The sequence below is a fragment of the Papio anubis genome, chromosome 7, assembly GCF_008728515.1.
Source record: "Papio anubis isolate 15944 chromosome 7, Panubis1.0, whole genome shotgun sequence".
NCBI lineage: Eukaryota > Metazoa > Chordata > Mammalia > Primates > Cercopithecidae > Papio > Papio anubis.
Window position 1 is genome coordinate 17,276,047 of NC_044982.1, and position 27,052 is coordinate 17,303,098.

General features: G+C 44.6%; 1 protein-coding gene across 7 annotated transcripts in view; it reads left to right on the forward strand.

The window, feature by feature from the left end:
* The window catches only part of FOXN3 (forkhead box N3), a 466,737-nt gene that overhangs the window by 337,080 nt on the left and 102,605 nt on the right, over positions 1–27,052 (forward strand). For all 7 annotated transcript variants that reach the window (XM_009212111.4, XM_009212112.4, XM_009212113.4 and 4 more), the window contains exon 5: positions 5,526–5,590. In XM_009212111.4, the coding sequence (XP_009210375.2) occupies positions 5,526–5,590 (65 nt within the window). The remainder of the gene's footprint in view (positions 1–5,525; positions 5,591–27,052) is intronic.

Here is a 27,052-nt window from a genome sequence, read left to right on the forward strand (position 1 = left end):
ACCCATCTGAAGGGACTGCCATCACAGTCCATCTCCAGCGCTAAGAGTATGATGGGACTCTGTGCTCAGTTACTTAAGAGTAGTGGGTAAGCTCTGGCCTCCAGGGGTGCTAAATCAGGATGGGCTGGTCTTGCTACACCCATTTTCTCCCCCCACCCCATCCCTGTTGGTTTGGGCTTTCTGCTTTTTTGTGTGCTGTGGATCATTCTGGCAGAGAGCTGACCACAGGGGGCATTCAGATGTTCTTCCTTTCTTCCCATCCCACACACTTTAGGCTTTCATTCACTTTTTCAGAGTCCTTCTTACCATCTCTATTTCTCCATTCTTTCTTCCTCCTCCCCCTTCCTTCTTCCCTCCCTACTCCTCTCCCTCCTCCCCTCCCTACTCATCTCTTTATATATTAACAAAAATGTTTTAGGTTGAAGTACACAGATCACTTGACCCCAGGTGTTTGGGACCAGCCTGGGCAACATAGTGAGATCCTGTCCTGGAAAAAAAAAAAAAACTTAGCCAGGCATAGTGGTGTGCCCCTGTAGTCCCAGCTACTCTGGGGGCTGAGGCAGGAGGATCGTTTGAGTCCAGGAGGTGGAGGCTGCAGTGAACCGAGATTTTGCCGCTACACTCCAGCCTGTGTGACAGAGCAAGACCCCACTGCAAAAAGAAAAACAAAAAAAAATTGTGGTAGAATACATATAATTTACCATCTTAACTATTTTATAAGTGTGCATTCTGTAATGTTAAGTGCATTTACATCGTTGTACAACCAACCTCCGGAACTCTTTTCATCTTGTAAAACTGAACCTCTGTACCAATTAAACTCCTTACTCCTCCTTCCCCGAGTCTCTAGCAGCCGCCATTCCATTTTCTGTGTCTGTGAATTTGACTACTCTAGATACCTCTTCTATGTGGAATCAGACAGTATTTGTTTATTTATTCTGACTTATTTCACTTAGCTTGCTTTCAAGGTTCATCCGTGTTATAGCATCCTTTTCTCTCTTTTTTTTTTTTTTTGTTTTGAGACGGAGTCTCGCTCTGTCACCCAGGCTGGAGTGTAGTGGTGCGATCTTGGCTTATTGCAACCTCCGCCTTCTGGGTTCAAGCAATTCTCCTACCTTAGCCTCCTGAGGAGCTGGGATTACAGGCATGCGCCACCACACCTGGCTAATTTTTGTGTTTTTAGTAGAGATAGAGTTTCACCATGTTGGTCAGGCTGGTCTCGAACTCCTGACCTCGTGATCTGCCTACCTTGGCCTCCCAAAGTGCTGGGATTATAGGCGTGAGCCAGTGACGCCTGGCTCTCTTCTCTCTTTTAGAGGTCCTAGTTCACATTTGACAGGCGAGATCTTAGAAAACAGTCCTTTTCTTAATTTATTTCTCGTTGAGAGCCACAGAAAGTTCAGCTGGTGAATACAGGTGTGGGTCTTGATGGAGCCTCCCGGGGTCTCTGTTTATCATCCAGCTGGTTCTCACAATGGTTAAGGTTCCTGGGTGTAGAGAGAACACATGATGGATCACGTCATCTTGCTAAGAGCCACCCTCGGGCTGTCCGACCTGTTGACTCAGGGTATCCCTTTGGGAGCTGGAGGTAGCGTAGCTCAGAGTGCGGGGTCCGGGAATGACTGAGGGCTGAGTCTCTGGCAGCCGCCGGGTATGCTGTTCAGGATGGTATCACTCACCTCTTGGGATTTGCAGGCTCAGCGCTGCTCTTGACGGTCAGCCGGATCAATGTTCTCAAATGCCAGGTCGCACTCCACCTTGCCGGCTGGCAAGGTCCTCTTAACCTACTGGTCTGCTTTCTTTGTTGCAAAGTTGGTCTGGCTTATACTGCTGAAGGTCATGGGATTTTTGTTAGCGTGTTATTGAAATGAGACATTTGTGGCACTGGCGTTGTATTGTTTCTGCTAATAGGAGCCTGCGTGTCTTTCACATATGGATAGCCTGATTGCTTTTTCTAGCCTGGGACTTTGCCTTAGAGAGAGTCCTAGCAAAATACCATGCACAGCCTTCTTCCACGGGGAAGGATGACTAAGAGTTTAGTGCTGGAAGAGCAGAAGAGGAAAGCTGGAAGAGTAGAAATGAAATTGGAGCTGTTGCTGTGTGTGTTTCTATGGTACAGCGGGCAAGCCCTAGTCCTTCTTGGGTTGATCATGACTAACTTGTCATACCGTGCCTTGGGCAAGTCCTTTTGCCTCTCAGGACCTCTGTCTATCTCCCTATAGAACTGGGAAGGTGGACAGGTATGGTACCTCACACCACCAGTGCTTTGGGAGGATGAGGCAGGAGGATCACTGGAGGCTAGGAGTTTGAGACCACCCTCAACAACAGAGCAAGATCTCATCTCAATTTAAAAAAAAAAAAAAAAAAAAAAAAAAGAATGGATGAGTCACGCATGGTGGCTCACCCCTGTAATCCCTGCACTTTGGAAGGCCAAGGAGAGCAGATCACTTGAGGTCAGCAGTTTGAGACCAGCCTGGCCATTGAAATCAGTTGGCAAAACCCCACCTCTACTAACAATACAAAAATTATCTGGGCTTGCTGGCAGGTGCCTGTAATCCCAGCTACCCGGGAGGCTGAGGCAGGAGAATCGCTTGAACCTGGGAGGCGGAGGTTGCAGTGAGCCGAGATCGCACCACTGCACTCCAGCCTGGGTGACAGAGCGTGACTCTGTCAAAAAAAAACCCCAAAACCAGGAAGGTGATTTCTGCCCTGCTCACCCTGCAGAATTAGAGGATTCCACGGAAAGGGGTTGATTACTATGCTCAGTAAATGGTAACTTGATCCTATTGTCAAGCAATGCAAACACCATTTTAAGGTGATTAAAACCCACTCAGGGTTATGAAGGGGCCGCCATGGTCATTTCTCGTGGCAGTGATATTTACATGGCTGGGTATGGAGAGCACCCCATTCTTCCCCTGCACCTACCACTCCCACCCTCCCCGCTCTTGAGCTGCCTGAGAATGGGTGGTTTGCAACTCCTCCCACAAAGACTTCTATCACTGGTTTTGTCTCTGAATTATTGCGGTTAATAGACATTTCTAAGTAATTTCATGTACCATGTGTGGTTTTAACCAACTTTAAGCTTTAAGGGCCAATTATCCAGGGACATCTCCAGATGGAGGGGGAAAAAAATCAAGCTTGTTGCCTTCCCAACCTGCAGCCACTGGAGACATAAACTTGAGTCTGTCTATAGGCATCACTGGTCTCATTAGATACAGTCAGAGGAGTCTGGAGCCAGGTAAGTATGACATCAGGTTCTTAGAGATCATAAAATAGGGTTTTAAATTTTCCCCTCAAGTCTTTCTCAACACCAAGCACAATTCTCAACAGGGGCTTAATAAATCCTTGGCTCTTCTCACAGTTAGAAGATGTCATTTTGAGGAACCACCCAAAAGAAGTGTGTAGATATGGGCCAAGGAGCTTGAAAACTTGGCATTTAGCATGGCAGGAGCTGACTTACCCTGAGCTGGAAAGAGACCATGTGTGAATTCATCAATTACAACAGGGGCCAGGAAAGAGAAGGTGGTCAGCAGTCGAAGTCTCTCTCCACTACTAGAGTACAGATAAGTTCCACAGCACCACAGATTGACCATAGAACTGTCAGTGATTTAAGTACATTAAAAGGATGTTGTAAGAATCTTTAGGTAGATTTCTATCATACAGAGAATTTTCCTTATCTAAACCACTGGATTTATCCGACCTTCATTCCCCATACTGCTCCATGCCTGATGTCTGCTCAGTTTTCAGCCAAATCAAGGTCAGGATAAAGAAGAGATTTGGATGGAAGTAAGCTGGATATTCAGGCTCCTGCAGTAATACTCAATTATTGAATTCTCTAGAAACACCAACTCTGCTATAACGAAGTCCTCAGTTTTAAAATATCTTTATAAATCAGGTGATTCCGTCTTGGCAACAGCCAGCTTGCTGTTCCCTGCTTTGTTATAAAAATAAGATGGTAAAATCCTGAGAGCTTGCTGGGATTGTTAAAAGATAATCTTAAGTGTTTTAATGCACATTATTCTTCATGCAACTTTGAGCCTTAAGTGCCCTGAAACAGTAAGATCGGAATCCAGTGGAAGAGCAATCGGCTGGTATCATCATCCTGAGACTCCAGTCTGGTCTGCGGTTACCCTGTGTAGCTCCTGGCCACTCTGTGGTCACAACTGCCTGGCTGAGAATCAGGGCTGCTGGAAATACCATGGCTGAGATGCATGATGCTCATTTAATTTTAGTATAGTGGATCCAAAACAAAATAAAACAAAAGGTTCATTAACATCAAGGTTTATACTATGTATTTTCTAGCACGTTTGACATGATTTTGATGTGTGATAGCATTTTTGTGCTGTAGCTCATTTCTTCTTCCCTCCTATTCCTCCTCAATCATGTAATGTGTCCCTATACCTGCTGTACTATTTGTACCTCTGGTAATGAAATTCCAGTGGGCAGAATGTGTCGTTGGCATTTCTGCTTGGTAACAGTATTGCTGTCCTAGGTAACTAGAGATCCTGGTTCACTGGTGGAACATTCACCGTAGAGCCCTTCAGATTCCTCTGTGTGTGTGTGTGTGTGTGTGTGTTTCTGCCAAACTTAGAAATGTATTACTCGAACCTACTTTTCTCATATTGAAGGTGATTGATAATGCATTAACCAATATAATTTGTCATGTACTATTTCGGTGAAAGTAATTTATGCTGCCTCTTGGGCTGGATGTAGTAACATTTTTGACTAAGTACTCTCTAACGTTAATCTAAACCAATCCTTGATTTAGAATATAACCTACTTTCCACTCTAAGGACACGTTACTAAGACTGGCTTGGTTATAAAGTTTTCTACTGGCAGTCTTAAAACAGTGAAAATGCTCATCTATAAATGCAGTAAGTGTCTTCGTGATATATTGATCTTTCCTATTGCCTCTCCTGTTACCACACTCTGGGTGGTAACATATCTGCAAAATGTTTTATAGGGTATGGAGTGCAACATTTTAAGCCAAGAAGTTGAAAACAGGATACGAAACAAGAGAAGAGGGGGGAAGGAGGAAGTCGATTAAGGTCATCTCCGTATATTGAGGATTTAGTGGTAGAAATGCCGAGAAAGGCAAGTTTGCATTTGTAGCAGGCAGGTGGCACGAGGAAGTGTTGGAAAACCCACTTGGTCTCAGAAAACATGATTAGGAGTTCTTTGTCACATACATTCATGAAATTATGAACAGGTTAGCAAATATTCTTAAGTTATATGCTGTGCCATTTAGACCATGTGAATTTGCCATTTTGTGTATCGGTCGGTGATTTCAGTGCCCAGGTGTGAGCAGGGTCAAGGTGATAAACAGAATGCTCACACAGGTAGGTTCTGCACTGTGAAATATGAAACCTGTTTACAATAAAGCAGACCTCATGGTTTTCCAGGATGCATTTTCAAAGGGTGTCAGTAATGCATGCTTGGGGAAATGTTTTGAGGGAAGCGTGGGGAGGGGTTGCAGGTGTGTGAGTGCAGATGAACTTGGCCTTATGCTAGTTTCTCTTTTCTTTCAGCACATCAGGTCCACCCATCTGGCCGGGCAGTACCTTCTTCAAGAGAAATGGAGCCCTTCTCCAAGGTAGGTCCCTAGCAACACCCCTTCCTCTCCCTCCCCCTCCCCCTCACCCACCTGCCTTTCATCACTCCTTTGTGCTTGGTGTCAAACCGGAGAGTCTGTCCCGTTTAGGAGTGGCCGCTCTCTGGAGAAGTGTGACTGTTGTGGGTGGGGTTTCTTTATCCAGTTCCCTTTATTTCTTCCTACTCAAGCCTCTTGGTTGCTGTGAATCATGAGTCTGAAACCAGGCCTCTAAGGACTGCTGCTTTGGCCCGCTGTCACTGGTCATATTCTGGAAGTGTTTGGCTTGCTTTGGTGACATTGGAATTACGTGGTAATTAAAATGTGACAGGAGTATAAACTGGGCTGATAAAAGCAAACCCCTTTACATGTTTCAAAAACTTGAGCTGCAAAAGGAGGGTTTGGCTATTCTGGCACTTGTATCAGGATGGAGGTGCATGCATTGCTTGCTGTTGCCCAACATCTCCGTGTACCTGGAAGGTTGGCCGTGGTTCGTTCTGAGGTTCAGAGTCCAGTCACCCTACATTGGTCCCCACAAGTGTCACCTACAGGGGACACCCTTGCTGTTGTCCAGCCCAACTCAGCTGCCTTGTCCTAGTCCCCAGCCGGTGTGCTCACGGAATTCCAACCACCTTTCATCTCTACTTTTGCCATTAAGTTCCTTTTGAAATGGCCAAAGTTAAGGAGGAATAAATAATTTAAAAAATAGCAAAGAGGTTCATTTTTAATACTTTTAGAAATTACTTTGGGGTTATCGCTATTTTGGATATCGGTTCTGTAAATAAAATGGAATTAGGTGGTTCCCAGGGGCTTTGGAGCTTTCTATCCCTCCTACTTCTGTTGATTGGCTAGGAGTCAGACAGGCCCCACTGGCCAAATGCAGATGGGTTTGGCTGTGCTAAGAGTGTTTGAACTACACTGGGCTTATGGTGAGGGATTTTAGTGTCTATTGATTGGTTGAGAGCTGTTTAGCCTCTTTCCCTTAAAAGTACAGGCTGAAGGCCGGCCATATGTGTGAAGGAGTAGAAGGTAAGGGTGGTTAAGAAGAGGGACATGTATCTTCAGGTTTTCGTAGTAGCTCGAACCCTTGTGAGAGATGTCATCACATTTTTAGTGCGATTTATAGGCCACGCAATTGCATATTGTCATTTTAATAGCCCATGAAATTGGAAACTTAAGCATTTCTTTGTATTTTTGCTTGGTATAGGTGAAGTGTAGTCAGGCAAGTTTGGTTAAACCTAATTTTAGTAATCATCGTAGATATCCTAAATGTTTAAGAGAGCAAAAGGAAGTCCCTCCACTCTCAAAAATTAACACATAATTTTAAAAAATCTATTCTGTTTTCTCTTCAGATAGTAGAAGTGGAAACTGATTAGGATCAGCCTTTGGGTTCTTTTCAAGTGAGTTTCAAAGTTATGTGCGTCATTTTTCCTCTAGAACTATAGCAGTGACATGAATATCATTCAGGTTTGGATTATTTTGAGAAAAGAGATTTTGTTTTCTTAGAGCCTTTTCTCATGATTTTTATTCATTCACTTTGGCATTAGGTAAGTTCTTTTTGTTCATTTATGTGGGGCAAAAACATGAGGGAAATATTAATATTGATAAGGTTTCTGAAGTTGAGAGATGTCAGTGTGAGATTATCCTGTGGGTGTTGACTTATTTTCTTTTCCTGATAGGGTTACAGATTCCCCCAATTGCTCTAGGCACTGTGAATTAAACTAGGACAGATTTCAGATGCTTATTGAATCCACATCCACTTAAGTGCAACCCATTAAAATTTTGTACATTTGAAAATCAGAAGAATCTTGGTGAGAGCTTGGGAGGGTGGGCAGAGATTTATTAACATTCATTTTTTTTTCTGTGACGTTTCTTCATTCCCTAGAGTTCTGGAGACACTTTTGTTGTGGATAGTATTTTTTTAGAATCTATGGGTGTTCTTCCTAATTACTATTTTTGTGTTCCTTTGGTGGGTGGTTCTGGGCCATGGGAAAGTTGCTAATGCCCACAAGCAAGAGTTTTGTGAATAAAGATAGGAGTACCTAAAGAAGGGACTGTCCGGTCATGCCAGGGGAAGGTTTGGGTTAGAATCAAGTAGAAGAAAATGTGCCTGTTTAATGCCACTTTCTCAGGTTTTTGATTTCTCACTTTCTATTTTCAAAAATGATTTGATTTCTCACTTTCTATTTTCTGTATTTCAAAAATCCCTCCTTTTTCCCTATAGCAAGTGGAAGGAAAGTTTTCTAGATAATCAGATCAGTAGGGAACTCTGTCAATAGGTTCCAGCCACAGGCATTGGAATTGAGGGCAAGTAGAACCAGGATGCTTGTCCCCAAAGATGCCAATTCTCGGTGCTGGGGGAGAAGGTACAGTTTGGTCACGTGGGGGTGACATGGGAATCTTTCTTTAGGGTGCTGTGGGACCAGTGACTGGCCAGCAGAAGCCAGCCAGGGTTATGGATCATAAGTTACGGATCACTAGCAGGACTGGCAGAATCGAACCAGTGTGGGGGATCACTTACTTCATGGAGTGGTCTCCCCAGGTCTCAATAATGCAGGATAGGAAAATAAGTAGGATGTGGTTTGGCTGTGTCCCCACCCAAATCTCATCTTGAATTGTAGCTCCCATAATCCCCACGTGTTGTGGGAGGGACCCGGTGGGAGGTCACTGAATCATGGGAGCGGTGTCCCCGATACTATTCTTGTGGTAGTGAGTAATTCTCACGAGATCTGATGGTTTTATAACGGGTTTCCCTTTTGCTTGGCTCTCATTCTCCCTTGTCTGTTGCCATGTAAGATGTATCTTTTGTCTTCCACCGTCATTGTGAGGCCTCCCCAGCCACGTGGAGCTGTGAGTCCATTAACCCCCTTTTTCTTTATAAATGACCCAGTCTCGGGTATGTCTTTATCAGCAGTGTGAAAATGGACTAATACAGTGGGGGTGCCCTGTCGTGTAGAGGAGGGAGACGTATTTTTGTCAGAAAGGTGGGAGCAGAGGGGCTGTCTCTTCTTGGGAGAACTGACACTTAAGGCCTTAGAAAAGCAGATAGATATAGGTGTGTGGAAATAGAAAAAAAAAAGTCATTGCAAGAAAGAAATAACCAGAGAACTTAGCTTCACAGAGATCATAGCAACAGCGCGGAATCTGAGCACTTCATAGACACCTTTGGATAGCGACGGGAAGAGTAATGCAATGTCCGAAGAGGAAATAATGGAAGTTAAAACCTGAAACGAAGTTGAAATCAAAATGACCTAATAGTTACAGCGGGGCACCAGTTTTCGTGATCTAATCGTTGTTTGGTTTAGAGTGGAAACTTAGTACCTTTATTTTTCCCAGCACAAAACCAATTGCAAGAATTAACTGGTTGTTCTCGAGGTCCTCCTTGGACGTCGGGTGCAGTGTCTGTATTTTGGTTCAGAATCACTGGCAAGAAGGGCTGCTGAATCACCTCTCGGTTTCGAGGATAATGGGGTAAGATTTGGTTTGGATTACACCAGGCATGGGTACTTAACATAATTGGTCATTTCATCAGTTCACAGTCTTTATTTTAAATGCCATCTAGGCTGCTATAGACAGTTTCAGCAGGCTAGAGAGCACTTCAGTTCTTGTACAATGGAAACCAAGCAGAGCATTAGAAGGGGACAAGCTCATTGTGCAGAGGGGACCCAGGGCGGGCTGAACAGAAGAGTGGCTTATTCAGAGCCCTGCAGGCATGGCCAGCTGACAGGTGTCCCCACTGTCCCTTCTTCTTGTGTCTGTGTGTCTCTATGTTATGGTCTCTATGTGTTTGAAATGTGTTTTTATTTTATTCATTTAATTCATTCACTAATCTCTCTTATTTTGTTAACAAAGAGAATAGTCTGTTTTACATTTTCCTATTTCCAAACTCCCTGTCCCCCTCCCCCATATTCCATTCACCCATCATACTTAAAATTAGGTTACTTTATTAAAGCATCACCCTTGGATGATTTGTTGTAATGAGTCAGTGATTCATAATTAAAGACATTCCTCACCCCTGATCTGACCCTTCATCTGGTCTCTGATGGTTTCATCCCAAAACGACATAAGCACCTCTGCTCTTGGTAGCTTCATGCCTTCTGTTGAAAGTTGCCACAAGCCATGCTGATTTTATTTCCCAGTTCTGCCCTCTTGGCCTTTGTAGGCCCTGTCGGCCTCGGAGCCCCTCACGGAGTTTTGTTCAGAGAGGAGCTACTGCCTGACCATTCTGGCCTGCTTTTATTTCTAGCTCTTCCTCTAAGCAGGCATTCCCTGAGCCTACCCTCCCCACCCCACTTGCAAGCATTTCTTCATGATACATCTCTGTGTGTCCAGTCCTGGGTTCGGCTGGAGATCCCCAGGGGAAGTCCAGGTCCCACCCTCTCAACCACTCACGGCCCGTTCTTTGGTCAGACCACAAGTCCTAGCCCTTCTTGGAAAAGGCTGCTTGGCCCACCCACTCTATGAAGCCCAGCCACCGTCAGCACAGATGAAGCCACTGGTTTTACCAACCTTTCCAGTGACTCACTTGACACCCTTACACCCTTCTGGTCATTCTTCCCTCTTCCTTTTCTCCATCACTTTAGTATTGGGCCACTAATTATTATCAACTCCGTGTCCCTAGGATGTAGTGGTAGAATTAAAATAAATTATCAGATTTTATTTCCTTTCACTTGTGTTGGTTTTGTTGTTGTTGTTGTTGAGACGGAGTCTCGCTCTTGTCACCCAGGCTGGTGTGCAGTGGTGTGATCTTGGCTCACTGCAACCTCCGCCTCCCGGGTTCAAGTGATTCTTCTGCCTCAGCCTTCCAAGTAGCTGGGATTACAGGCACCCACTACCACACTTGGCTAATTTTTATGTATTTTTAGTAGAGACAGGGTTTCACTGTGTTGGCCAGGCTGGTCTCGAACTCTTGACCTCAGGTGATCCACCCGTGTTGGCCTTCCAAAGTGCTGGGATTACAGGCATAAGCCACGGTGCCTGGCCATCCATTCACTTCTGACAACTCACACTGGACGAGCTAATGTAATGGAAGGACTTAAAGGCATTTTCAGCTCACAGAGCAGGATTGTGTTGCCTTAGACTCCCACCTACCCATCCCCACAGCCTAAATAGGGAAAAAGGAAACCAGGTCTTCTGCTGTGAGATGCATGCTGTTCATCCATGTGCACCAATGCACGTGCAATCCGTAAAATGTGCATGAAGTTGACATGATTGTTAGATGACTTGCTTTGAGGAATACCAGTTTCCCATGTTCTAGATTGGCTTCATGTCCAAACTTACTTGGGAGTAATAGTGTTGCTCACCCACCCTCCACAACCCTTGCCCCTTCCCATAACTCTACTACGAACTTTTACTACTGAGATGTATGAGATACCTCACCTTGGTTGTCTTTCATGCCATGAGAGGCTCAAGAGGAAGTTATAGTGGAAGGAACACTGGCTTATGAGTCGAGGGACCTGGGTTCTGGTCTCAACCCTTCCCCTGGTAAACTTGGTGACCTTGGACAAGCCACATGGCATACCTAGCGCTTCATTTGCAAATTAAGGAGCAGACCTCAGTGATGGCAAAGATTCCCTATCTAGTACCAGCTCTGTTCCACTCTAGCAACTTCCCCAAAAATAGGTCAGAATGGATTTTGATGCTTAGCTCTGGCTCAGTGGAGAAAGAGTGTTACCTTCAGCCAGCTGTGGGTGCAAGGAGAGGACAGAGTGGGTGGCAGGCTGGCTGAAGATCCCCATCCCCAAACAAGATGGTTTTCCAAGGTCCTGTGGATCTTAGGGAGGCAATACAATCTATTATAGGTTTGGACGACCTGGAAGTGAATCCTGTGTTGGCTTCTTGGGCAGCTGGCTTAACTTCTCTTTGGGAGTCATGGCAATGCTTGTCTCCTGGAGCCCTGGCGAGGATTTGGTGGATTCCCACTAGTCAAGCACATAGGACAGTTCATGCTAAATTCCCAGTCAAGGTTAGCTACTGAAATATTTTACAAAACTGTGACTCTTAGGAAAATAGGGCTAAAATCCTCCGAATGTGGTTTCCTTGCGCTCTTCACCTTCCCGGCTAAAACTCCTCTTGCCCATCTGTAAGGGCAGTTCTCGGAATGGGGCAAAGGCTGAAGATGCCCAGAGCCTGTTGGATGTATGCATAAATCTGAAGGAGAATTCGTACATATCTTTATCTCAGACACTTTTAATTCCTCATAAATAGGACTGCTTCTTTGAGAAGTTCACCCGGCTCACAAGTACCAAGCTGTACTCGATACTCTCCAAGTGTATATTCACAGCAGGGGCACACATAGCTGTGTGAAAGAGCACGGGCTTTAGCACCACATCAAACTGAAGCCAAATCGCTCCCTCTCTAGGCACCAACTCTCTGACCTTGTGCCTCAGGTTTGATTGTCTGTAAAATGGGGCTGCGAGATGTGTTTCTCACAACCCCATTTTACAATCAAACCTGAGGCCCAAGGTCTTGGTGATCTTTGTAATCTTGGTGAAGATTAAAGAACTGTGAATGTCACAGTCACTCTGGGGCCTGACACCTCACAAATGCTCCGTAAGAAATCAGCTTTAGCCTTCAGTGTTTCATGCCTCAGGTTTCCGATCACTCATTCTCATAGGTATATTCCAGCTGAAAAACTTGCAAAACTCACCAAAGGAGCATTTTCCCAAACACCTGCCTTTCTCATGATTTCCACTTTCCGTGTCACCCTCTGATACGACCAGGATGTCACTACCAGACTTCTGCGTCTGGCCACAGCCTCTGGCCTGGAGTCCTGGCACCCCTTACCTCTCTGGAAGGACCAGTGAATCCCAGGTTTTGTTTGGATTTGCCCTGACCCTCGCCCACTCATTGCTTTCCCATTTGGTCGGAGCTTGAAGCCCCTGGGCTCTTTGGCCTCTTCTGTCTAATCTGCTCCGCAAGCTGACTCTTTTGTCCATTTTGCAAAGGAGGGCATCCACCTAATGCATAAATCTCCTGATTCTCACCCTCAGGCATACACATTAAAAAAAAAAAAATTAGCAATGACAAAAGGCAAACAAGAAAACCTCTCTCCATTCCCCCCAGCCCCTAAGTCCTAATTGCCTTCTGTCCTCTTTGGGCCTGCAGAGGCCCTCTGGTTTCAAGGAGGGGCCCTTTATCCTTGGCATCATTTGTCTTATTGTTCTGCACTGAGTTATTTGTAAAGATATATCTGTAACTGCAGTAATAGAGTCAGCTAGCTGCTTTTGCTTACAATCAGCGGTGAATTTACAGGGCTGCTGGTCAGCAGCTGTGATCTCTCAAGGTTTTATGTGGTCACTGAGAACGTGCAGAACACAGTCTTAAGTTACTTTAAAAATACAAGGAAATGCAATTTAAAAAGGCTTTGGTTGATTCTGATCTTTGCCATCTCTTGATGGCAAATTTGCCCAATCTCCAGTTACCCACCTACTTCCCCAGTGGCTACAGCCTGGTGTGGAATCTGGGAAAATACCAGTCAGATATCCTGTGTTTTCCTGTCTGACTTTAATTTCAGCTCTTCCCGCTACCCGTCTATAGTAACCATTTTAACCAAAATCCAGTGATGCACACTGAGAAAATGGCAGTTTTGTGAACAGAAACAGAGGAGTCAGGAAATCGAGAGGCTTTATTAAGAGCTTCCTCCGGGCTAGGCCCCTGCCGGGGTGTGTGTGGGCTTAATCTCATGTTTTAGGATAACTGTTCAGTAGGAGGTGGAAACTGAGGCTGGACTTTGGAAGAGGGGAGTCAGGGTGGGGAGGAAGCTTATGGGCCTAGGTTATGGGCATAGATGATCTTTGCAGGAGGGTATAGAATGGAAAAGAGGAAAAGGTCCAGAGAGCTGACTCATATTCAAGAGCTAGGTTTACAGCAATGAGAGAAGCAGTAGCAAACAGCAGTGGCCATGAAGAAGCAGCGGCTCAGTCCGAAACTGAGGAAATCACTGAAATGAAAGGTATAGAGTTTCACAAAGAGGGAAGGGGCAGGAGCACCCTCATAGAAGAATAGGAGGCCAATTTCAGCAAAAAATTTCAGGGCTCTGGGGTTTTGTATTAGCATGCCTCTTTCTCTCTCCTCAGATTAGGATTATTTTATTTTATTTTTTTATTTTTTGAGACAGAGTCTTGCACTGTTGCCCAGGCTGGGGTGCAGTGATGTGATCTCGGCTCACTGCAACTTCTGCCTCCCAGATTCAAGTGATTCTCCTGCCTCAGCCTCCTGAGTAGCTGGGACTACTCAGGTGGGCGTGCACCACCATGCCCAGCTACTTTTTGCATTTTTAGTAGAGACAGAGTTTTCACCGTGTTGGCCAGGCTGGTCTCAAACTCCTGACCTCAGGTGATCTGCCCGCCTCGGCCTCCCATACTGTTAGGATTGCAGGCGTGAGCCACCACGCCAGGCTTAATTTTTGTTTCTAATGTCAGTCCCCCCCCCCCCCCACCCCAAATAACATCAATTGCTTTTATTACCCAAATAATATGTCTTTGTTATAGAAAATAGACAATCTAAAGATAAAATTACTCATAATTTTACCATCCACATGTAATGCCTATTAGTTTTTAAAATTGAAGTGAAACTCATATAACATAAAATCAATGATTTTACAGTATACAGTTCAGTGGCATTTAGTAGTCGCAGCATTGTGCAGCCATCACTTCTTTTTTTTTTTTTTTTGAACAGAGTTTCGCTCTTGTCACCCAGGCTGGTATGTAGTGGCGCAATCTAGGCTCACTGCAACCTCCACCTCCTGGGTTCAAGCGATTCTCCTGCCTCAGCCTCCCAAAGTAGCTGGGATTACAGGCGCCAACCACCACACCCCGGTAATTTTTTTGTATTTTTAGTAGAGATGGGGTTTCACCATGTTGGTCAGGTTGGTCTCGAACTCCTGACCTCAGGTGATCCACTCTCCTCAGCCTCCCAAAGTGTTGGGATTGCAGGCGTGAGCCACTGCGTCCAGCCTGCATTATTTCTTTATACTAGCCTTATGCATTCGATATGGTTACTCCCATTTTGTAGATGGGAAAAACAAGGCCTGAAGCAATTGTTCTGCTCAAAGCTGCAGACACCTGGACTCACACCAGCCTTTACTTCAAAACGGCATAAATATTTCTAAACAGTTTTCTGCTTTAGATATTTGGATGTTCTACAGTGTTTTGCAGACTAGGGCTGAGGGAGAATCCTGTTTTAAGTAATTCACAATAAGACAAAAAGATGGAAATGAAAACTTTGTCTTCTTTTAAGTAATTAAGGTGCTTCATTTTCCCTCCAGGTTCCTGCATAGTTCACTTTATGATTTTAAAAACCTAGATACAGAAAAAAGGAAATCCTGAAATTAGTCATTCAAAGATTAACACAATGAGAAGAACCCACCCATTCTTTAATAGAATGAATATTTTATTTTAGTCTATGTGAATTTTATATTAGTAGATAGACAGATGTAGATACAAGTAATTTTACACCAATTATAATTCATGTATGGGAATCTTCTCTTATTTAATTTTTGAGCATTTAAAAATGTTTTTCTAGTCTATTAAATTATATCAGTTAGATTATGAAATATAAAGATTAAACAACCTTGGATCACATTGCACTGCAGAGCCTGCTTTTATCAAAGTGCTCAGTCTTAAAATACAATTGAAAAAGTCATTTCCCTTGAAATTCTGTTGAACTGTAAATGGAAGTCTAGAAATATTTTTATACAATTGCCAAGAGATTTTAATGAGGAAGAATAACTTTAGAATATATTCTGAGTGAGCTGTTCACATGACAGTTTCAGACATGGACTTAAAATCATCCACCTATAAACTGCAAGGGATCAAGTTTGTGTTCTTGTTTGGTTCCCTTGACAACCAGAAGGTGTGGCTCAGAGTTTCTGGGCAGTACCTGCTGCGGTGCACGTGACGTGGGACTGGGTGCGTGTGTGTGTGCAGGTGTGTGCACATGCATGAGTGAATGTGGCCCCTGCCCTCAGGCCTTTACCAGTGCCAGGTGTGAACTTCCAGAATGAATCTCTCCTGCCATCCCTCTGCCCGTCTTTCTGCCCAGGTCCCCTGTTGGCCTTTGTAAGTCATGACACACAGGCATAGGGTAAATGACCCCAGCTTTTAAGTCAGGCATACTTGAGTCCATTCCTCACGTTGCTTCCTAATTGCCGCCTGATTTGGGGAAGTTTTATAGCCCTCTTTGAGCTACTGTACAATGAAAAAGTATCCCTCTTGCAAGATTGCTGTGAGGATTGATGATGGTCTGTATAGCATCCCTGGCACTTGGTAGGTGCCCCAAGAGCAGGTGCCACTGCCACACTTCACTCCAGAGGAGGCAGCATAACTAGGAGAGAAGTATATGGACCTTGGAGCTGGCCAACCTTAGGTTCAAAGGCCAGCCTCTGCCACCCACCAGCCGAGTGACCTCCAACAACTCATCCAATGAGCTTGAGCCTTTCCTTTCCAGTCAGTCAAATAGACAGTAGTACTCTCTTCATGTGAGAATTAAAAGATAATATATGGACAGAGACCTGCACAGTGCCTGGTGATGATTGGGTATCCAATAAATAGAATTAATGATGCTTATGATAGCATTTCTGCGATGGCCTGCAATTTCCTAAGATCTTCAGTACCTTCCACCCCCAACAGACAACAGCAAAAGCAATAGTAACATAGATCTTTCTCCGGCTGAACTGAAGTGATACCTTTAGGAATGTTTCAGACTGTTGAAGTCGTCTCTCTGAAGCTCCTGATGCACAAGGCAAATGCCCACGGGATGGCCATGGGTGGAGTGGAACAGGAGCCCTGACTGGCTGTTCCTCGTGACCCTTCTGAGTGACTAAGATCCTGCAGAAATGTGACAGAAAAAGAAAGTTCCTTGGAGATGGGCTGGAATTGCTTGTGATCTGTCCCTCTGATTGTGCCGGAATGCTTCCAGCCAGCTCCAGGTCCGTTCTGCCTTAGTACAGCAAATCAATCACTGTGACATGGAGGGTTTTCCAAAAGAGAAGAGATTTGTTCACAAAGGTACCAAGTGAGGAGGCAGGAGAACAGCTCTCAAATCCGCCTCCCTGAAGATAAGGCTTAGGGATATTTATGGGTTAGGGAAGCGGGGTGGTCTAACGTTTGGGGAAAGGTGATTGGCAATGGGGATAAAATGAAGTAACAGGTTCATTCTGCACAAGCATAGTCGGGGTCCATGGCATCTCAAAGGAAGTATGTTCAGTAAATGGCGGCATTAGCGCGATCTGAGGGTGGAGCTTTTGGCCCTCCAATGTCAAAAGGCCACCTCTCTGGCACTTGCACAGGCCCAGTTGAAGGGGCAGTGGTCCTAACTGGTTTGAACTGGACAGGAGCTTGCCCTAGTTCCTGAAAAATAGCTGTTGAGACCATCACCGTGGTGACCTATGAATGTTATCTGTAAAGTAGCCAGTGAAGGTCAAATTCCAGCATTCAGTGGCAAGGCCTCAGCTTGGTGGAAAAAGGAAAAAAGAAATAACAAAAAGCAAGTGACCAAAAGCAAGCGGGAGAGGCAGACCCGATCAAATTAACCCCTTGGTTTCAAGAATGCAAACTAGACTAAGACATTTACAAAGACTAGTTTCAGAGACCACAGGGAGACTGCAAGACAGCCAGCCATACTTGCAGTGAATCAGAACTTTACCAAGTCGTTGAAGGGATTGTGTTGAACTGCCTACCTCATGGTTACCACAGCACACATTGGTTGGCCCCTCTTTCCCTAGGCTGTGATTTTGTGGTTTTTTGGTTTGTTTGTTTTGTTTTTTTTTTTTTTGAGATTGGCACAATCTCGGCTCACTGCAACCTCCGCCTCCAAGGTTCAAGTGATTCTCCTGCCTCAGCCTCCTGAGTAGCTGGGACTACAGGCGCCCGCCACCACGCCCCCCTAATTTTTTGTATTTTTAGTAGAGATGGGATTTCACCATGTTGGCCAGGATGGTCTCGATCTCTTGACCTCGTGATCCACCTGCCTCAGCCTCCCAAAGTGCTGGGATTACAGGCGTGAGCCACCGCGACCGGCAGACTGTGATGTCTAATGGGGCTTGATCAGGATGATCTGATCCTGCTTGACACACATTGCAGCGAGGAGTTAGAACCACAGGTCTTGGTGTTGATGACGTCTGCCAGTAGAGATGCTCCCAACGTCCTAGTTGTAGATTCATTTCCCACGTTTTGAGGGATTTTGTGAGGATGTTGTGACAAGAAACAAGAAGGCTGTGATATGTATAAAGGTCGATTCTGCGCTGATCATTTGTGTATTGTATTTCTCAGGCTCTGGGAGACTTTTGTCTCTGTGCTTTGCCATACATGGCCTGGAAAAGAAATAGTTATGAAGTTTTCACTTTTAAACTGTGCAGCTGTCATGGGCCCACGTTGCTGTGGCTCACATGGGCAGTATGGGTTCCAGTATCCCTGTCAGGACAGCTTTCTTCTCCCACCCCTCCGCTTCCCATAGATTCCAAATGGGAGGTGCCAGCTTCTTACAGGCACCCCCTGGCCTTAGCAACTGGTGGAGGGATGGGCACGTGGCCCAGTCCAGGCCAAAATTCCACCCTGGGCTTCGCAGCCTGGCTCTGGGAGCTCCACAAGGTGTGCTGACCTTACAAGCCCTGCACGTGGAATCCGCTGGGGTACAGGAAGTGGCACCAGCACAGAGGCGCACAGACAGGGGCCGCTCTCTCCTTGCCCTACCTGTGGCTGGATTTGATGGGCTCATAAATTCTCCTTTATACTTAAGCCAGCCTGAATTAGGTTTTTCTTACGTACAGTCAAGAGTCCTGATGAATACAGTGTCTCTAATTAACAGTGTTAGTTAAACTAAGTATACAGCCCTGGTGATTTCTGTGTGTCAGTGTCATGTCAGCCTCTTTGTTGTCTTAAGAGGTCCACTTAGTGGTTTGACTGTCCCTTGAGAGAATAGAAGGTGAGCTTGGAGAATTTTCAGAGACGGTGACTTGACTTAAACAGAGAAAGCAGGATCATAGTAGTAATGCTCCTCACATCCACGTACCCCCGTTAGAGCTGCAGAGACCTGGCTTACATGTAATTTCATTCACTTCTTGAGAGGTAGGTGGTATCTTCCTGATCTTACAGATGAAGAAACAGAAGCTTCAAGTCGAGCATTTGGCTAAGCCAAGCAACATATATGTATGTGTGTAAATGAATATGTAGCTGTATGTGTGTGTAGGTGCATATATGTTTAAGTGTGATGAGCGTGTGTGTGTGTGTGTGTGTGTGTGTGTGTATTATTATGAAGGATTTTCAAAGTCAGGATTCAAAGCCAGGTCCCTCAAATGCTAAATTCAGGTCTATAGCACAAATGCTATTTTAGGCAATCCCCATTTCCTCCAAGTTCATTGACTCACATGTCCAACCAATGCCATTTATAGTTAGATGGCCTTATATAGAGAAGAACTGTGTTCACCCCCTGCCGCGGCCCCCACCGCCAACATGCACGCATGCTCTGATCATTTTGGAAATGGAACACATTTTCTCTTTTAACATCTGATCTTCCCCTCACTGCATTTTGGATTCATTGTGAACAATTTTGAGTTTCATTAGAGGTGTCTTAATTTTAAAAATTAAGTTGGGAACTAGCAAGTGAGATTGAAGAGGCTATATCTTTGGTTCTGAACTGGATTTTCATTACTCAATTACTCTTCAAATTATACTGATTTGAGATGTGATTATTATTATTTTCCTAAGTAGATTGGATAATGAGAGAAATGCAAAGGCATGCTAAACTAATAGTGATCTGAGTTTCTGCTACCTCATTTGTCCTCCCATTTCCCCTCCCCCAGCCAGAGCACCGCCCCAGCCCCTGCTTCCTGGTCTACCTGGTGAGCCGCCCTCCCATCACTCAGCGAAGGCAGCTGCTTCCCTGTCTTTCCAGCGTCAACCCAGCTATGACCACTGCAGCGCCAGGGATCCCGGCCAACTTGCGCGCTGTAATCATGTGATGCAGTGCTCACTATCCTGCAGCAGTTCCCCATGTTAGTTCCCAGCCCTTCCTTATATGCCTCATTTAAATGTAAGACTTAAATTGTACCATCTACCCTGAGAACCCACTGTCCAGCCACCCTCATCTCCTCAGGGTCAAACCCGCTCACAGCTACCTTTATCGGAATTGCCCAACTGCCTGAAATACATTTCCTTCATCTCCCTGTCTTCTTTCCCGTAGGGAAGAAGGTAAGCTACCTAAAAGGGAGGTGGTGATGTTTTCTCCCTGCATCCTGCCTCGTCACATTTCCCCTTTGCTTTTAAATACACACGTCATGCTCAAGTGCTGTCTGTGCATTTACTCATGGCCTCTGCCTTTGGTATGAGCCTCATTACTTGGTGAGCTTCGCCAAATGAGCTTTTGCCATTGCTGCAGATACAGTGGAGTCTCTTTTGTTTTGGGGCTTGGAGTGACATTGTGATGGAGAAGTGCACAGTTGACCATATCGAGCCGGTCAGGAGGGTAGATTTAAGAGATGCAGCAACAGCAGCTTCTTGCTGTATAAGCAGCAGACTCTTCCCTGACACCTCACTTATTTCCCCCAGGATCTGAGCCCATTCACCATGGCAGGAACCACTAAGATTGTTTGGTTATCCCTTCACTTCTGTCTCCCAGCCAGACTGTAATCTCCTTGAGGCTGGAGTTTTCTTATCTCTATCCCAAGCACCTTGCAGGTTACCAAGCACACGGTAGGAAATGAATGAAGGTTTGTAAAATATGTGCATGTAACTTACTGTTATGGACTGAATTGCATCTCCCTCTCACCCCCCAAAATTTATATGTTGAAGCCTTCACCACCACCACCCCCCATGTGACTGAATTTGGAGATAGAGCTATTAAAGAGGTAATTAAGATGAAACGAGGACATAAAGGAGGAGTTTTTATAAGGACTGGTGTCTTTGTAAGAAGAGATACCAGGAATGTACACGTACTGAGGAAAGGCCACGTGAGGACACAGTGAGAAGTCACCTGCAAGCCGGGGAGACAGCCTCAGGAGAACCCAAACATGCCACCTCTTTGATCTCGGACTTCTAGCCTCCAGAAGTGTGAGCACATCAATTTTTGTTCTTTAAAGCACCCAGTCTGTAGTATTTTGTTCCGGCAGCCTGAACTGACTATATTTACCAACTGTCTTAGCATCTTGTGTCCCAAAGCTAGGACTGTAGGGGTCAACTGTGCCTGCTAAGGGCAGTTTGGGAAGATCCCAAGGTTGGCTGCTTAAGATGAATCCATAGTAATGGGCAGCTGTGTCCGCCCCCTGTACTCCTTCACCAGGAGGCAAGTCTGGCTAAGGCTGTTTCAGGCATTCCCACCCTACCAGGGAAGGTGAATGTCATCATCAACTAAGATTCTGGGCCTCTTGGAAATTATTTTAACTTGACCTACATCATCGTCTGCCCTGAGACCTTGGCAGTTCTGTACACCCACGAATCATAGCAATTAGCATGAAAAGAAAGCTGAAAGAGTCTCAAATAGGAAGAGCTGCAGTCTGGCCTTAGACCTTCCTCTTACTAGCTGTGTATACTTGCATGTGTAATTTTACCTTTTTGGGGTCTATGATTTGTTTTTAAAAGTGGCTGTGCTGCTATGACGTTCAGTTCCTTTTCTCTCTTTTGGGAATTAACCCTTGGCTTGCAGCTGGAGAGCCCTCCATCCCCCGAGTCCATTCATCTATGTGCTTCCAACTGATGTCTCTCCCGCTAGTTTAAGTCATTCTCATTCCTCTGGCTACACTGGTGCTTCTGGGTGGTCATGTAGTAGAGGCTGGTCTGATTTCAGTGATTCTCAGACCTTTTCCAGTGAACACTGGGGAAATGCTAGATTCAAAGCTGCTGTTTGTAGCCCCAGGGGCTGCCGGCAGCCACCTTGAACAGAGGAGAGCCTGTCCAAGCCCATTTTCACCAGCAGCGTTGCTGAGTTTGGGGACAGAGAATAGGACTTAGTAAATGCCATTTGAAAGGCATCACTATTCCTGGTTTTCCTGGTCACAGGCGATAAAGTCTCTTCAATTCGGTTTTTAAAAATCGCTAAAGATGGAAAGATTCCCAGCTGATAAAGCTATTAACACCTGCCCTGTGCACCGTACAGGAGCTTTCATAATACAATTTCTAAATAAGGTGATGAAGGCGAAGGTTGTGACATGCAGTTTGAACGCAGGGAATTATTATTTGGAAAATCCAGTGACTGGTGCCTATTGGACTCAATATCATGCTCTTTGAACATCTGTGAAAAGATATGTACATTCTTAGCACAGTGTCACCTTGTAAGGAATGAATACATGGAAGCTGTTGTTATCATCAGTAAGAATTATTGCAACAGTGATAGGAAGGGGATGTAGAAGTCTTTGAGAATTTTGATTTGATGATGAAGATACCTGCATGGAGTCCTTGTTGAGAAGGAATTGATTCTGTTTATTTTGGGGTTCGGTGATGCCAGCATCCTCCTGATGTGGATGGCACTTGTTTGTGGAAACTGAGTAGCATAGGAAACTCATAGCCAAGTTCCTGACGGCGAACACTCATGGGGAGCCCTTTCCTTGTGAGCCCACCCTGAGGGTGTTCCTGCTTTTCTTGGGCCTGATTCTCATCTGATCACCTTGGCTGGATGTTGCCCCAAGCCAAGGACAGTATACAAAGACAGGCCAAGGTTCTGGTTATCCTTGTGATGTGAGATGGTTTGGCCGTGTCCCCACCGAAATCTCATCTTGAACAGTAGCTCCCATAATTCCCATGTGTTGTGGGAAGGGACCCTGTGGGAGATAATTGAATCATGGGGGCGGTTTCCCCCATACTGTTCTCATGGTAGTGAACAAGTCTCGTGAGATCTGATGGTTTTCCCTTTTGCTTGGCTCTCTGATTTCTCTCTTGTCTGCTGCCGTGTAAGATGTGTCTTTCGCCTTCCACCATGATTGTGAGGCCTCCTGAGCCATGTGGAACTGTGAGTCCATTAAACCTTTTTACTTTATAAATTACCCAGTCTCAGGTATGTCTTTATCAGCAGCATGAAATGGGACTAATACAGGGTGCAAGGTAATGATTAGGGAGGACAAAAGGGGGGTTCCTGAGGTGCCAAGAGCCCCCTGTTAGTTCATTGAGTGCTGATTACATGGTAAATTTTCTTTTGTTGTTGTTGTTGTTGTTGTTTTGAGATGGAGTCTCACTCTTGTTGCCCAGGCTGGACTGCAATGGCGTGATCTCGGCTCACTGCAACCTCTACATCCCGGGTTCAAGCGAGATTCTCCTGCCTCAGCCTCCCAAGTTGTTGGGATTACAGGTGCCCACCACCATGCCCAGCTGATTTTTGTATTTTTTAGTAGAGACAGGGTTTCACTATGTTGGTCAGGCAGGTCTCAAACTCCAGACTTAAGGTGATCCACCCACCTCAGCCTCCCAAAGTGCTGGGATTACAGGCGTGAGCCTCCACCCCGGCAATTACATGGTAAATGGTTTGGGAAAATTCACTGAACTGTACACATAGAAGGACTTCGCCGGACGTATGTTACTCCAGTAGAAACTTTCAAAAATGATTGGGCAGCTGCAATTTCATTATACCTATTTGATTTCAGATTTTTATTATGTACATGTAGTGAACCTCAGAATTCTTGCATGATTAAAAAATAGGATTGTCATAGATTGTATCAAATCAATGTGGTAATTTAGAGCTGAGCGAAACACAAAGTAACAAGAATTTTTATCACAACTCGAGCATATTTTATAAAGTCTCTCCAAACCTGCTTGTTATTGATGTTGTTAATACAATATTTAGATTCCATTTTGAACATTCCAGCTGGCAAAGATTACTGAAATGTCAGTCTCTCCCAAGAACGGGTTGGTTTTTTGTTTTCTTTAAAAATTCATTGCCAGAGAGTTAGGTTCACAAATGTAAGTTAAGATGAACTTATGTGACTCTAAGTGAAATTAGGAAAAAAATGAAAACCCTTCAGCCAAAACTTGAGAAGGCCTTTGCCAAAGCACATTGGTAAATTATATAAGCTTTAAAATTGTATGCAGACAAAAGTGGTTTCTCTTTCCACCATAATGTCTTGATGGTTAAGTATGTTGGTGAAGTAATTGTTTTATAAACTATTGTTGAAACCTTGAAACTTCCTAGCAAGCGTTTTTCTAGGCAGAAAACAGTGTGCTTGAAAAGTTTGGAGATTTAAAAACAAGCAGGCCAATTTCACTGCGATCTGTAATTTCCAGTGGAATATGGAATAGCCAAGATCTTTTTAATCGGGAAACATATATAATTATACCAGTACCTTAGAGGTTCGCTTTGAAAAGAATCCTCTTTCTCTGCAGAATTTGTTGAAATGATTAAGGTTGCCTGTCAGATCAGTGAACCATTTGTTATCTTCAATTAAATTGAAAGTCTCCATACATCAGCCCTTTGTAAATACTAAGTGGTTAATGCTGCCTCTTAGGTTTCCAAATGTCTTAAGAATGTGTTGTAAGAAAAAAAAATTAGCATCATTTTAATATTAATACTCCGACATAGATTTTATCTTGACAGTGTTTCTGAACCAAAGACCCTGTTAGCCCCGTATTCAGGGACACAGGGAATCTCAGATATGTCTATATTTGTTTTCCCGAAAGAGTTAAGACAATATTGTAGTACATTTTCTTTTTTTAGTTAAGATTAGGTACTCACATGTCCTGATTTTGACTAGTTTAACTCTTGAATTCTTCCTCTTTAGTATATTTTCCCTGTTCTAGTTCATCCTTTCCCCTCTCCGATGTCTAATAAAAAGCTCCTTGCTTACTGTTTTCTTGGAACAAGGTCGTTTAAATAATATTTCCTGTATGTCTGGGATCATTATTTTTGTGATAGCAGCAAAGTGCCACAGATCTCACTGGCCTCCAGTTTGTATATTTATGTGTATGCAGGGACTAAGTTAAATCATAGCATTTTAGAACTAGGAGGTTTCTTAGATACCTAGCTGGCCCCATCCTCAATGAATAGACAAGTAAACTGGGCCCAGAGTCAGGGCTTGCTGTGAGTCACAGGCAAATCGGTGGTAAAACCTGCCTCTTCTCAGGTCAGTCCAGCTCTCTTTTCCAGCCATCAAACTGGAATAAAGTCTCCTTCTCTTCTTCTTCTTTATTTCTTTTTTTTTTTTTTTTAAGACAGGGTCTCACTCTGTCACCCAGGCTGGAGTGCAGTGGCGTGATCTCGGCTCGCTGCAACCTCTGCCTCCTGGGTTCTAGTGGTTCTCTTGCCTCAGCCTCCCAAGTAACAATACCTGGCTAATTTTTGTATTTTCAGTGCAGACAGGGTTTCACCCTGTTGGCCGGGCTGGTCTTGAACTCCTGACTTCAGGCGATCTACCCACCTCAGCCTCCCAAAGTGCTGGGATTACAGGCGTGAGCCACCAACCCCCACCCTCCTTCTCTTCTTAATATATTCAGAAATATGGAAAGGATGAAAAGAAACCCAAACTGCAGTGTATATGGTAATGAAAGCAGGAATGGACAGCTGAAACTTCTTTCTCGTCATACTGCGCCCAGCCCCTGGCCTGGAGTCCCAGCGTTTCTACTTGCTAGCAGCACGTGTGTCTTTCCGGGTCTCAGTGTCTCTATCTATGAATTGGGAAGTCAGACCCACAATTACAGATCTCAGGGAAGACTCAGTGGTGTTGCTCCCAGGCTTGCCATACTGGGAAGCCCTCCACACCTCGAAGCTACCGCTGAACAGTTTGGTGGGTCTCTCCTGTTAGGTTCCTTTTGGGACATTGCAGGCCCCAGCCAGGCCTGCCTGGACTTGGCCCTAACCCACTGCTGTGTGACTGAGGATGATCCCAACTCCAGGGTCAGCCCAACCCAAGGCTCAACCCATGGTTCAAGATCGTCCATACACATGCACACACACAAACACAGGTAGAAGACTGAGCAATTTACGTATGCTGAAATGTAAATTGTGGTTATTTTGAGTTGTGGAATTGTGTGAATAGTTTTAAATGAATTTTATACTTGCCATAATAAAAATATATTGGTTATACAACTAAAATACATAAAAGAACAAAGCTAATTAAATGTTATAGCTGCTCATTTATGTCGTTAGGGTAATGTTAAGGGTTAATTAAGATCTTTAAAAATCTGAGCAGGGCATGCAAATATATAAACAGCAGAGTGATTACAACACTCGGGCTGCTTAGATATTAGGGGGTAGGGAAGCTTTCAGTTGGACCCCTCTTTGAGCCTAGTGCCTGTGCCTGAGAATTCTAAACTTTTAAATAAATACAATTCATATCCTTAAGCTGTTACGTGAAAGAAATAACAACTAGTAGCAAGTCGGCCATCAAGCCCATTGCCGTACACATGACCCCAGGGACAAAGCGGGCTTCACCCAGGCTGTGCCAGCCAGGAGTCCTTTGGCTGGTCCCCTCCTGCCTGATACAGATGAGCTGGCTTAGTGCTAGGAACAGGGAACCCCTCTTGCTGATTGCCAGTAGCACAGGGGTGCCAGCCTAGAGCTCTGGTGCAGGCTGCCGCAGTGGTCAGGCTGTCCCAGAGACCTGGCCTCATCGGGAGTGATCCCAGCTTTGTGCCCGGGGAGAGCAAATCCCCGTACAGAAAAGGGAAAGCAATTCAGTGGCAGATTATGACCTTGTTGATCACATTTGGGAACAGGTAGTATTTGGGTAGTTAGTTCAGATTAAAAGTGTGGAGGAGCAGTTATGTAAACACCTAGTGTATAGGGTGGGGACGTCCCCAGTGAGCTATTTGGAGTTCCCAGGATTGTAAAAATCATTACATGTTGTTTGACAACTGGAATACTTTTCAGGTATTCTAAATGATCTGTTCACACTGCTCATCACACGAGGCTGCAGACTTCCACTATCTACTGTTACTTGTAGAGAATCCCATAGACTGACCTGATCTGTTTCCATAAGGACCAGCGTTTTAGAAGTTCTGTCTGTGGATATGTTGGTTGGGAGTAGATTCAGAACTGAATGTCAGGATTCCAGAGGTTGAATGTGTGTAGCTGTTTTTATTTCACTTAAATCTTTTCATAATCTTAAAACATATTTAATATGCAGTTCCGATAGGCCGCCAGATGTTCTGTGACAACCAAAGCTGGAAGGAAGGTTTCTGTGAGGGGAGTTGACCCCAAAGCCAGGAAGTTTCTGCCGAGCCCTGCTCTCTACTTCGGTGCTCACTGCCATCTGCTTAGAGCTGCTCTGCTGCGAGGGGCTGCATGTCAATGACTATATTTAATTAATTTGTCTAACGTGTCCCAACTAGTTCCAAAAAGAATTTGCAATGGCCTACAAAAGTGCTGTATACCTAGAGGTTTTATTATTTTATTTTATTTTATTTTATTTTATTTTTTAAAGGAAGTGCAAAAATTATAACAAAGGGAAAATAAAGGTAAGAAACCCGAGATAAAGTTAGGGGATAACATTAATATACAAAATTAATACTGTAAGTTCTAGGTATTGGTTTAGGAGTGGGATGGTCAGTC